The sequence below is a fragment of the Chanos chanos genome, chromosome 5, assembly GCF_902362185.1.
Source record: "Chanos chanos chromosome 5, fChaCha1.1, whole genome shotgun sequence".
Classification (NCBI taxonomy): domain Eukaryota; kingdom Metazoa; phylum Chordata; class Actinopteri; order Gonorynchiformes; family Chanidae; genus Chanos; species Chanos chanos.
The window spans coordinates 44,294,629-44,308,314 of record NC_044499.1 but is presented as its reverse complement, the minus strand read 5'-3'; the positions used below and the strand labels follow the sequence as shown (position 1 = coordinate 44,308,314).

At 39.1% G+C, this 13,686-nt stretch overlaps 1 protein-coding gene across 2 annotated transcripts in view; it reads right to left on the bottom strand.

Moving 5' to 3' along the window:
- Positions 1–1,101: 1,101 nt before the first annotated feature.
- prkg1b (protein kinase cGMP-dependent 1b) overlaps positions 1,102–13,686 on the bottom strand; it is a 70,285-nt gene continuing 57,700 nt past the window's right edge. For both annotated transcript variants that reach the window (XM_030773818.1, XM_030773817.1), the window contains exons 10-18: positions 4,984–5,080; positions 3,075–3,214; positions 2,845–2,934; positions 2,419–2,560; positions 2,132–2,295; positions 1,867–1,989; positions 1,703–1,765; positions 1,518–1,584; positions 1,102–1,200 (exon numbers count right to left, since the gene is read on the bottom strand). In XM_030773818.1, the coding sequence (XP_030629678.1) occupies positions 1,102–1,200; positions 1,518–1,584; positions 1,703–1,765; positions 1,867–1,989; positions 2,132–2,295; positions 2,419–2,560; positions 2,845–2,934; positions 3,075–3,214; positions 4,984–5,080 (985 nt within the window). The remainder of the gene's footprint in view (positions 1,201–1,517; positions 1,585–1,702; positions 1,766–1,866; positions 1,990–2,131; positions 2,296–2,418; positions 2,561–2,844; positions 2,935–3,074; positions 3,215–4,983; positions 5,081–13,686) is intronic.

Here is a 13,686-nt window from a genome sequence, read left to right as displayed (position 1 = left end):
TACTAGCTTTCAGTCAAAATGTATGGGATGATTATGGGTAAACTGTAATGATGGAAAAAATACAAACAAACAAAAAAAACAAAAAACCTTCGCTGTAGCATTTGATTTGATAACTGTCACAGCCTGCCCCCTGGTGGGGTAAAACATTATATTTAAACTGCCACCATCTATCCCTTCCGTTTAACAGACTCTGTAACTCACATGCACTGTGTCTACAGTGTCTCTGGACTGTTTGGTTGTATAGCTTGAATCAAGAGTTCAAAATAAAGATCGGAATAAAGAAAAAAAAATGTAATACTGGTAAAATATTAAGCATAACCCATCATAAAGAAACCAATGACTTTGGTAATTCATGTTGGTAAAATCTCATGTCTACACTTGAAAAACATTACTGTATAACGAGTCGGAAAAAAAAAAAGATGAATTCAATTTAACAATCTGAAACAGCTTTTGTGTTTGCAACATAAGCAGAACCTCTCTTTGAACCTCCATATGTGCTATGTCTGTATTTTTACTCCAAACGTAGAAGCCATATACATCTATATCATATTACTGACAAGTACTATAACATAAAATTTAAATAAGCCATGAGCATTAAATCTGAGACTAATGGTGCTATGACCTGGGTCAAAAACACTACAGCTGAAGATGTAATCTAAAATCCCTTTCATATAGTACCACAGGCACAACACCTGACATCACTACTAGTGCAATCAGCCAAAAAGAAGGAACAGAAAAGAAAACAAGGCAGGGGGCTCAGTGAATTAAGAAAAATATCATTAGCGCTACTTAGAATCACGAGGAGTTCAAATACAGGTCTGTGCTAAAAATATAGACTCCAGCACATAGTTATTGACTTGATGTGTTGGATGGTATGAAGGTGATGAGGTCCTACAGTAGCGATAACATTAGTCCGAATGCTATTGCAGGAGCCCAGCAGCATTAGTGAAGGCATCACGGTGACCCAGAGCTGGACTGTCCCCTTCACTCTCCGCTAGCAGCAGTCCTGTTCCACACAGTTACGCCCTGATCGAGCTGCCCCAAGGTACACACGCACAAACACTCATACCGGGTGGGGTGGGGTGTCTGTACAGGCAACTATTAAAAATCATTATCCCATCCTGAGTTGTCATCTGGAGGGGGGTCTTCATTGTCCTCTGGGAAACTGTCGAAATTACTTGTGTCAGTGGGTGATGAGACCTGATAAAGATGTGGGAAAACAAAATTATCCTCTCATTATGGTTCACTGCATTAATAATAAATTATTTTATACATTGTTTTGAGAATTACTGTTTTGAGAAATGTAGTATTTAATGCTAACAATCTAATTTATGACAAGTTCACAGAAACCAATTTGACTACACTAATATAATCAGACATAGCACAATGATAACAGGTAAATGGCTATGCCATCATGCCATTATGGATAATGTATGTTACTTTTATGTGCTTTAATACAAGGTTATTAAATAAATTCAGATTGCATAACTCAAATAGCTATCCAAATCAGTGCTTACATCAGGGATGATTGGAGGAGTGAGGGTCCCTTTACGCAACCCTTCCCAGTTAAAGCCCTCAAACCACCTGAAATGTAGGAGAGTAAGATGTAATTTATCTTACACCAATGTATTGAAGTTTTTATAAGATGAAATATAGGATGAATTGTTAGGATACATAAAGTAAGCCACTTAAAATTACTGACTTGTGCTTTTGGATATCTTTGACTCCATTTTTCAAGTTTCCTAATCGTTCAGTTGGATTATCCCTGAAGTGAAAAAATGGTATGCATGTGTTACTAAGTGTGACTGTTTTTACACTTTGTCAACAAATATTCATCTTAAATAAATAAATGTCACGATAACCAACCTGCATAGTTTCTTTATTAAATTTGCAGCATTTTTTGTGATCTTCTTTGGAAATTCAATCATGTCGATACCCCTCAGGATAATGTTGTAGGTCTTCATGGGATCTGGCCCTGAGAATGGTGGGCTGCAAAAAATAAGAGCAAAATGCAAATAAATTACTCGCACACTTGCATACAATACATTGCATGTAAGAATTCACTGTCTTCTGGTCCATAAAAAACATATTAATGGGTTATTCAGAAAGAAGTGAAGTTTTTTTTTTTTACCTTCCAGTCAAAAGTTCATACATGAGAATCCCGAGAGACCAATAGTCAGCTGAGATATCATGGCCTTTGTTCAAGATAATCTCTGGAGCGACATATTCAGGCGTTCCACAGAAAGTCCATGTTTTCTTTCCAAATCCTATCTTTTTAGCGAAGCCAAAATCCACCTGTAATGAACAGACAATAAACATATCTGAGAACATGTCGATCTGTTCGTGAGCTTTATAAACCCTGCATTCTGAACACTTTGACAGAGCAACATACACATTTCTCCACACAGGTCTACTCACTAGCTTGGCGTAGCCTCTGTGATCCAGTATGAGGTTTTCCGGCTTGAGATCCCGGTAGATTATTCCTTTGGAATGCAGGTAGGCGAAGGCTTCCACCACACATGCTGTGTAAAACCGTGTGGTTGAATCTTCAAAGGAACCTCTGGAATTATAAACAATCACAAAATTTATTTTACTGCTCTCAAGTGGAACTTTACAATCTCCATTTCTGATTAATTAACTCTTTTCACTGTTCTAACATGACGCTCTATTTCAAACATTCGTTTTCAGCGATATGTAAAACATTTTGTCAAATTTTGTTCCTCCCTAGAACAATTAATGGTGGTAATGCATGTATAACAATTAGAAAGTTTTTTGTTTGTTTGTTTGTTTGTGGAGTTTGTTTATAGAGGGTGTGGGCAGTGCTTCAGAATATCAACTCACTACCTGTCCCTAAGGATGGTCCATAATTCTCCTCCCAGACAGGCCTCCATCAACATATACAGATACTTGCTATCTTTGAATGTCCTGTACAGTCTGAAGAAACAAAAAAATATGTGGTTCAAATATGTAGCTCACAATGCATATATTCTTTCAGAAATGTTTATAAAGAATTTGTAAGTGACGCATCTTTCAAATTTCAAAATATTGAGATGGGTAAAACTATAAGTATCTACCTAACTATGAAGTCAGAATGAGCCTCCTGCATAATCTGTTTTTCTGAACGGATATGCTCCTGTTGTCGTGTGTCCACAATGTGACGCTTCTTCAGAATTTTCATTGCAAATGTTTTGGTCTCCTCACTTTTGAGCTGCACCTGTGAAAACCATGGGAAAGTGTCAGAGAGCTTTGTGAATGTGTGAATGAACACATTTTCCTTATATAGAGGTCTGTGTAAACATTGGCTGTAAAAATGAAATCTTTTCTCAGCTGTTTTACACCCCCTGAAGTGCCAACGCTCCTTTTTATAGTGCATGAATCATGGTCTATTCATGACTCCTTGACCTGAAAATAGTTTGACAGGGAACGGAGATTTTTCACATTGCGTATCACGGGGAGCACTTACGTGTCAGGGGTCATTCTATCCCCCAACTATCTAGCAATGACACTACGCTGAACATGAACCCCCAGGCGAAAGGCCACTTGTTTTTACTGTGGTGCCGCAATGCCTAAAATAGGACAGACCAGGGGATTCCTCTTTAGGCCAGACCACTGGGCTTTTCCTTAACGGCACTTTGAACAGAATCTATAGGTCCGCATTGCACCACTCCCCCCCCCCCCCCCCTCTCTTTCCCTCGCTCCCTGCCTCTCTCAAGTGTTTGCTTGTGTTGAAAAATATTATTCATACAAACATATTCTCAACATGTTAATATTTCAACCATATGCTCGCCCATCTAACTAAAATGTGAAATTAAAATGTGTTTTAGGCAACAAAAAAAAAGAAGAAAAAAGACACACTTGTAAAGAATATCCATTATTGTATTAATGGATCTGTTTCTCGCACACAGAGGAATATGGAGTATGATTTCAATTATGATTTTATTAGCAGTTGAAGAAAACATATTTTCTGCATCTGTACTTGTTCATTCTTTTGATACTTTAACGGCTTCTTAAATTATTGTACTTTAGTAACAAGAGCACTTAAGTTTGTTTTGAGCATTTACATGTCCAGTTTTTATTCTGACGATGGGTTGCAGGCCATCATTTATATGCAAAGACTTTTGTGTAGATCTCATTTTGTCTTACTGTGGTTAAATGACAAGCAAAATTACAACACTATAGAGCTCTCTCTGACTACATGAAAGGGCCAGTAGACACATGTTAGTGCTGTTAGCTAATGCTCTATTATCGTAGTGGAAAGTTACCATGAATAGAGCATTCCCATTCCTAGGCCACACTCAGCCATAAGGGAAGAGCAGCACTCACAAGTATATGGAAAAAACCTTAACTGAGTGTGAATGCAAAATATTGTCTTTACACATTTATGTTTATTGTGTTTATGCTTGGTGGTTTGCTATGTTTATGCCTACTAGAATACACTGTATTATAGCTAAATACAATGTGTTTTATGTTGGACATTTCCTTCCATGGTTTTGCAACTTCTTTGTGTATTAACTGGTATGGCAGACATTGTTTTAAGGGGATTACAGAAGCAATGTGAGAAATTCTCTTCAAGCTCATTCATCATCCATGTCACTGACACAACTTACTATTCAAATTTTTGCCCTACGTGCATGCACTGAAAATTAAACTGCAAACAATTTCAGATAGCAAAGGTAAAATTGTGATGCTTCTGCAACATACAATTTACAATTTAGCATTTAGCAGACGCTTTTAGCCAAAGAAACTTACAATGAGTGCATCAGTCGGATTCCTAATACCTCATAAGAACACATCGCAAAAAAGACTGAGCGTCAATTTACTCCTTCGACATCATACACCTCACATGTTGCCAAATAAAATATTATGATTTCTTTTTTTAGCATTATGAGAATAGAATATTTGGCAGCCTAGTCCAGGTTAGAAGACTGAAAAGAAGGAAATATATGTGAAATAAAAGAAAATTGCAAATGTTGTTCATCCTACCAGTTCAACTCGTCCAAATCCTCCCACACCCAGGGTGTCAATGATGTTGAAATCCACCAGCTTCAGGTTGGAGAAGAAGGCATTTTCTGCTTCATATCTGCATTTTTTGAAGTGGAAAAAGGGAAATTTCTTAGAGGTCTGGATGAAGTAGGTGATGGGGAATGATAATGGAGCAGATGGAGTAGGCAGACTGTTTAAGCGCACTCTCTCCTTCCGCTCCCGGACCGCCAAAGGTAGCTGCTCACGCATTCTGACCTCTCTGGTGTATGATCTGATGAAGTACTGAAGTTAAGTCAATTGGACCCTTTCAGAATTGGCAGTAATATTGAAATCAAGATTCTACAATAACTGGCTTCTAAGAAAACGCTTATTCTTTGCTTCACGAACACGTTCTACAAAGCGCTAACAAAAGTCCCCGTTCAAAGGTTGAGTTAAGGCGCCATTTCCAGTTTACATTTCGCAGGATGGGAAGGAACGTCGTCCAGGTGTGGAATAAAAAAGAGTCGTCCAGATCCCCAGACTTTGCCTGCATGAAGCTCAGTCCCTAAATCCACTCTGAGTTTCCACCGGCTGTCTGGTGGTCAATGGTCTCAAGCAACAAGTTCCTGGGTCTTCACAACTCACAGGCTAATATACTGCCGAGGGCAATGATAAGTATATAATTGTCTCTCCAGTAAATCACTCTGGGGAATGACCCCAAAGATTCAGTGACTGCACTGTAATAGCAAAAGTGCTCTTCAGATGCTGTAACAGTAGAAGAATAGCTAATGTACTGAGGTCCTCATGCTTAAGGATCTCTCACTATGACAAAACAGAGTCCAAGTGTGTCCCCTCCCGAGGGACCCGTACCTACTAATGTTGCCTGGCAGGACCTGATGGTATTTTTAGCATGTGAACACGGCTTGAGGTTCTCCCCGTTAGCGTAGCTTTCACACCTTCCCTCCTCTACCAATCAATTTTCAGATAACTGTGGGAGGACAACAAGGACATTGCATTTTGTCGGTTGTGATTTTTAGAAGAATATGTCGGTCATGAGCTACATCAAAATGTCAAGCCCAAGTATATGTTTCGCCCTGCGAGGAATGCTCCTCACCGAATACTTTATACATACATATACAGTGACTTGTTTAGCCATCCAAATCACTGTTTGCTCTCTCAGATGGCAGTTTTCCGATAATGACAGCAGAAATTTGACTTGATGGACAGATCTACGAAGCTGGGCCCTCTGGTTCAATCTGCAAGCAAGGCAGATATCTGTGAGATCCTTGAGAATGTTTTATTGCAACCTTGTCTGCTTGGTCTTATCACCGCATCTTCAGTATGTCAAAGACAGTGCTGCTGGAACACTTGAGTCATTTTAGCAGAGGGAAAACACTCAGGGAATACCACATGCAATCTGAGACACCAGGGGCTGAGCACCACAAGCTGATTCCCTGACTGAGGCAACCTCACATCAGCAAGAGACTGCAATGCCTCATTGGCCCTCCTTGACCATGGACAAGAGCCATGATATCAGACAGTATAGAGAAACTCTCAGTTAAATTTCAACAGCCAATGGATAAAATTTAGCCTCCAGCATAACACACGGATCCTTTGTTTAAACGAGACAGATACATATTGACAAGCAACTCACCTGTCAGAATTGGTTAGCACTATGCCTAACACACATGTACACAAAGTCAGAAATGTCAGAATTTTAGTTTGTAACTAGATGTTCTGCTAAGCTTTTTCAGTGACTGGCCTAGCTGGGTCACCTTCCTCTCACTTTCTCAAGGGATATTTTGTATGTGGATGGCATTCCATGAATTCCATCACCTTTTTATTTTCTAATGAACATTATCAGGCAAAGATACCTAACTGTATACCCTAACTGTCCAGAATTCATATTTTATGAGTCATTTTAAAACAACACATTTGTGTATGTTATATGTTCTGTACACTTATGTTTCTACAGTTTATGATATCTGCAACGGTTCATTGTTATCTGTTGACTAGTTTGTTTTTCCATCACTATGGTTACAGGTATGAGGTGTCAACTGACGTACAGTGTCTCTTAAGGCCTAGAGGGAACCAGGCTGAATGTCACATGGTATTTGTGAGCTGCTGACAGCTGATATGTGATGCTTCTGAGAGAAGGTGCTGTTGTCTGCTGTCACACGGAGGTCCTTAACACAATTTTCCGCAGAGCTGTTTTAAAGCAACATCTATTCAGGGGATATTGACAACAGAACCCATGTAGCAGGGTAATAAACGGTTTAAATATAACATCAAAACACCTCTATACTGAACATTACTACAGTAACAAAATGAGATTACCTCCAGTTACAATCTGTGCGTGGAGCACACATGAACATGAAACAGTTTTGTACCTATTTTTTTTTTTCAATCCACAGGATTGAATTCACATTAATAGCACACTGCTAACTATGTTACAAATGAGTGAACTAAAATGCAGAACTTTTCGTATCTCTGTTAAATAGGTCAAATGCCAGTTTACCCCTTGGTTCTCCTCATAGTAGCCCATATAACCTCAAAACCCTGAATGCCAAAGTTTTCCTATAGTATGCTCCGCATCTCCTCTGGCCCCTGGATTTTCGGAAGAGTCGAGCAGTTACTGAATAGCCTTAACGTGAGACAATGGTCAGTCACATTCCTTCATTTTAAAACGGTCACTTTCAGTATTTTCAACCTCATAGGTCACAGCTGTAAAAATAATTTTGTAGTCCAAACCCTCGTGCGGCTACGGCGAGTTTTCTCAAGGGTCAGTGAGTAGCTAAGACTGTTCCAGCCAGGGGTTTGACCTCATGTTCAACAATGAAAAGATGGGAAAAATTGACAAATGAGGTTGATAGAAGCAGCCAGGTGTTTTCAACAAAGCAGCATTTGACTAGATTATGTTCCCTTGACCTGAGAGGATCACTTCAGGCTTGGGTCAGTTCTAGTTTGTTCTGTCCTTGTCATATTCTGTTTCATTCAGCAGAGTTCCTTTACACACAGCACCTGCAAAATCCCCAGTTACCAAATTGATCATCATGTAACCGGGAGTAATATCAAATTATTATTTGTCTTTATATTTCACGTTAGTATTTTTTTTTTTCATTTGTAACAGTACTGATCTGCATCAACTGCACATCGTTTCAACATTAATATCCCCGCATGAAACATTTACGGTCATTTTCTGGTGATATACTGTAAGAATTATACAGTAAAATAAATACTTCTATCCTTTTTTTCTTTTGTAATAATACAGATCCTAATATTAATGCATCTAATTAAAAGTATAAGTTGCAGTGGCCAATTGGAAAATACAATGTTATATATGAGTATTGCACAAAAATGTACTTCAGCAAAAGTATATAGTTTTCACAATGTGTGATTTCATGATTTCTATGTAAATTATCATGCACATTACATGTTATTCACGAGTTATACACAACACCCTATATAATTTAATTCAAACCAAACTGCCCATACGCCAAACTGCATTTTTTCCAAATGAACTGTTATTAAAATGAAATTATTGACACTATAGTAATGTTATTATAGTAAATATTGTAATCGCTTGGAGTACAGTGCTCACTTGTATCCTCACTGTATGAGGGTCTTTGTTTTGGCAAGGCCAATGACCTTAAATGGCAATTGTTTTGAGTCTATTTTCAGATGTGGGTACAAGGTCTCAGCCATATAAATGCTTAACAACATCAGTGACCTCCCACCGATCTCAGCTTTGTTCTCTCTGTATGGAATGAAATTCAGACAAGCAGAAAGCGAGTTTGTGCGCACGTATGCTCCTGCTCTCTCAGAAATGTATCCCACTCACGCTCACAACATTGTCCTCACATTCAAATATCCACTGCTCATGCATGAAATTGTCTCTATTCTTAGACAAAATATTTTACCATCTCTTTGTATCCTCTCACTAGGACATTGGCTGCTCTCACTCCGATTCTCAGACACACACTCCAAAAAAAAAAAAAAAGAGTCTCAGATCTCAGATACCCGGTAAGAATGCGTTTGACCAAATGTGATGGGCCATTTTTAATTGACTGATATGAATCACTGGTTGACTTAAGTGGTGGCTCTTGGGACAGAGACATGGCAGCAAGCAAACAAGCTGTCAAACACGATGTCAGTGCTTTGGGTCAGACCTGGCCACTGGAAAATCTGTCATTGGCCACCTTTCCACTGTATAACAGCTTGCCACTGTATTCTCTGTCCAAAGGCAATTATGCACAACAACTAATCAATGATGTTGTAACAAGTCATTACATCCATTGGTCAAACAGTCATAGCCATTTATTCTTGGACAGATTTGTCAGGAAATGGAGCAAATGCGTTGAAATTGAGCTGAATATAAATTAAGAGTGAGCGGCCGAGCAGTGTAATTTTGAACAAAAATAGAGACAGTTTTGTGTCTGTGAAATGGATATTTCAGTATGTGTACTGCACTTGCCATATTTGAAACATGTGACTCGTCCTATAACTCTTCGGCGCCTTCTGTCCTTTAGCCTTTGCTGTCTCGGCCGCCAATCTTAACCGAATGGATCGATGAAAACTACAATCATGATGAAATCGAACTAGTGCTGTTTTCTGTTTATGCCACCTCTGAAATTGAAGTGCTTTGTTGTCACCCCAGAAAATAGCCTCCTGCCGTAGACACTTTCTCCTGTTATAAAGTAAAGAAGTAATGCCCTTTCCAGCTGCCCTATCACCTCCACAGGTATCCCCCTCTGCCCCGTGGGTGATGTCACAGGGGCTCATGTAGTTCTCAGGAAGGGGAAAACATAAAGTAAACAACCCCACACTGTCTGTTCTGTGCTTTAGATCAGAGTTCCTGGCGTCAGCAATGTAATGATCTGTGTAGACGTTATTCATCTCTGTGCGCATCATGACTGACTGATTCATGTTGACTGTGCCATCTGTCTGGTATATATGCTATGCCTTTTTGACTGTCAGGGAGTCACTTCTTCATCCTGTGCTTGAGGTGGCTCCCTGCGCAGGTTGTACGCTGAAATAAACTTCAAGTCCTTGACTTAGTCTCCTTGGTCCTTTTACAACGGTTGGCGTTGCATCAGAATCCATCGATAAATATGAAGCTTTTACATTATGCTTTTTGGCATCACTTCAATGTATACAATGTATCAAAATCTAGCTGAACTTAGTAGAGAAGAGCGCAATAAATACATTTCAAGGAAACTGTTTAAGAAAATGTCACAGGTTTGAAGCATGAGCAAGATAATTTTTTTTGTGAGAGCTAGGGGCTAAAAGCATGCAAACGTCTGCTTGCCCAGTTTTTGGCACTAATTTGTGTCCATATCGTTGCGGTGTCCTTTTTTTTTACTGTAAATAAACCTAGCTACACTGACCTACATCTGAACCTCTCTATGAACTAATGTGGGTAGTTATTGAGAGACAATCACAGAGAACTCAACCAACAACATTCCGACTTGTGGAACCAAAACATTTTGACCCACTTTTCAAATTGGTTAGGTGGAGTGGAAAAATGGTGCCATTCATTTTAGATCATTTCACTGTAGGGTGCATCATCGCTGGTACAATTGAGGGCAAGCAGGTGTTTGATCAAATTACAAATCTCATAATGCATTCAGACTCTCATTCCATAATCATGCAGAGGTATGTTCAGATCTACAAAGGGTTATGTGTACGAAGCCAAGGGCACAACATACTTCCATAAAACAGTGTCATAATGATTAATATAAGTAGCATATAAGATTATGGAATTTCCTCCCATTGTTATTACAATGAAAATGCCCTTGTCAGTGTGCTCTGAGGGTGAGACCTCTCAAAGGATTTTACTGTTCAGCAAAAGGCCAGGCATAAAAATAAATGGCTTACATAAGTGTCTCTCAAGATTATATTTCCAAAGTCAATTGGCCCCGCAGCACCCTTTTAAAGAGAACCATTAGCAAGAGATTCATCATGATATGATTAAAACTGCAATGCAGATGCTCCAATAATCAATAAATAAAAAAATAAGAACCTGTCACAGTTTTGTCAATGCCTTCACGAAACACGTTTTTTTGGCCAAATTTTGGTCAAGCGATAACAATATTTTTGTTCCTTGTTTTTAGGTTATTCGACATGTACACATGGAACTTGTAAGCAGCTGTATTAGTGAAACAGCCCAAAAAGTTTTTTCGTTTTTTGTTTGTTTTTTTTTTAATTAAAATGGAGTGCCATATTATGAAATGGAATAAACAAGACATTGGCCTCTGCAGTATGGTGAACAGCCAACCATATTTAACCCTGTACGGAGTCACGTGGAAGGCAAGGTCAGCACAGATTCCATGGTCTCCCCTGTTACTACATATAGTAACTGTTTATGTCGGTCGATTCCCGGAAAAACAACTTGTCTTTGGGAGGGAGCTGAGGCAGCTGCCTCAGGGCTGTCCACCATATCAGAAGTTTACAAACACGGGTGCTGCATTGCGGTCATTTGCGTAGTGGATCTGCAGAGCTCATACTCAGGTGTACAAAGAAGACTCTGGCTACTCAGGAGATACCTCAGATGTCCCACAGGGGGCACCTGCTCTGTGCTTAAAACCAGACCCCTCGTGGACACTGGCAGATACAGGCCACAGTATAGTGTGTCCCCCCGTTTTCACAGACATGGGACATAGCGTCCCAATTTTCTACTGGCATAGCACCCTGAGAAATACCATGCGTTTAATATATCATGGACATTTAACACAGATAGTAAAGCCAAGGTTGCACTGCCGACTGGTAAAAGTCAGATTCATTGGTTAAAGTCAGCAAGAACCACCACATTGTATAAAAAGAACAAAACCAAACTCCAAATCAATTGTTATATGTCACACATGATTTCCTGTCTGACATAATCACTGTTTAGTAGGTTCGAATTCTTGCACTAAGATTAAAGAAAATATTTTAGAGTACTGAAACAACACTGAAGAAGGATGACTATCAGTTCACAAAACACAGCAATGTGCATTTGGAGAATGAACGGTCTCCTAGTAACTAATGAATGCAATGGAACCTCATCAGCACAAACCCTGGCTGCCTTGGTTGTTTAGACAGTTGCGTCGACTGCAATTGTAGGCCCTGTGTATTTCAGTGACACAACCATAAGCCTTTTTATGCACTCATCACTTGAGTCCACTCCAGGACATGGTGGACTACTAATTAGAGCAACAGAGCTGAATAAGCTTATGTTTCCATCTCACACACACACGTAAACACACACACACACCAAAACCTCTAGAAAGCTGCCATGGCAACAAAACATGTGTAGTCTAAAACTTAAGCTGTTTTTTTCATAGTTTAACAAGGGTCGTGGGGTCTGAAAACTATAATTAGTTGAAGCACTGTCAGGGAGATATTTACAATAATTGTGCATCACCAGCTAATGCCAGTCATCTGAAGATCTCGTTGGGCATAATTGTGATGTCCCGCTGAAATTGGTACAGATTATATGTGATACCCACGCAGGAGAAATTGCGTGTCATATTCTGGTACATCCAAAATAAATATTTCACAATTCAGTGATGTAAAATGGTTCAGTCTAAATCTACAAATAGTCAAAGCCAAAGATTATTAATGCAGTTTAAGTAAGTATTGCTTACCAAGGAGTTTGCATAATTATAAAAATATATTATGGAATGTACAATCAGTAAGACAGTCTCTGACAATATCTTCTACTGGAATATCTCAGTATTCCATGAGAACATCTAGCATGTTTCAACTGACATTGCTATGTAAGTCTTAAACCACCAGAGGGTAGTCTTACACAACTGAATATACAAGCTAAAGCGACTCTTTTTGTCAGACTCATCTCAATACTGGGTAAGTAAAACATGCAAGAATACTGAAAAATGCAATCTGCACACAGTTTGAGGGACAGAAATAGACACTGACATACGACGGCCACAGATTATTGGTTCAGTGCATTCTTAGAAACACACAGAAGAAGGGGTATCCTTGGAGACGAGGCTAGTCCCAGTTCTGGGGCATCTCAGAGACAGATGGCTCCAGGTCTGAAGGCCTAATTGCTTCCACTAACATTTCTGTAGTTCTGACCAATTCTCTATGTACAATATCCCTGCAGCTATCATTGATGTAGAGATTTAAATTAGACTGCTTCTTCTCAAACAATAAAAAAAAAATTGTTCCGTATCATTTACTGAAGTTGACTGTTGTTCTCCAAAACATGGTATTTATGAAGATTTAAGGATACTGCTCCAATGGCATAAACAGCCAACAGAAAAATCTGTATCAATGAAAGCCATAAGGAAAACTATGACATTTAATAAAATGACACATAATGACAAAATGACAGCACTCAACATATTTCAGTTCAGCAAATTTCAGTTTAGAGTGGATTTTTGGTTGGATATCTCTCAGAAAGGTATGTTCCTCATAGCCAAGAACTCAAAAATTGCAATGGCTCCGCAGTGAGAGCCGCATGAAACTTGAACCCATTTGGTTAGATTAAGTTGCTTTTTCCCGAAAGTCTGTCCAGCAGAGATAATTATAGCTACAAGGAGGTTAGAGACATGGCCAGACACGCAAATCAAATGAAAGACGTAGGAAAATTAATTCACGTATGATCTGACCTAGCCTTTGAACATACAGTGAATGGCCAAACTCATTAAGGAGTTATTAATACCCTGTCTTGTGAGCAACAATTGTCCTCATTATTGATGAAGTATGCACAGGTATGTG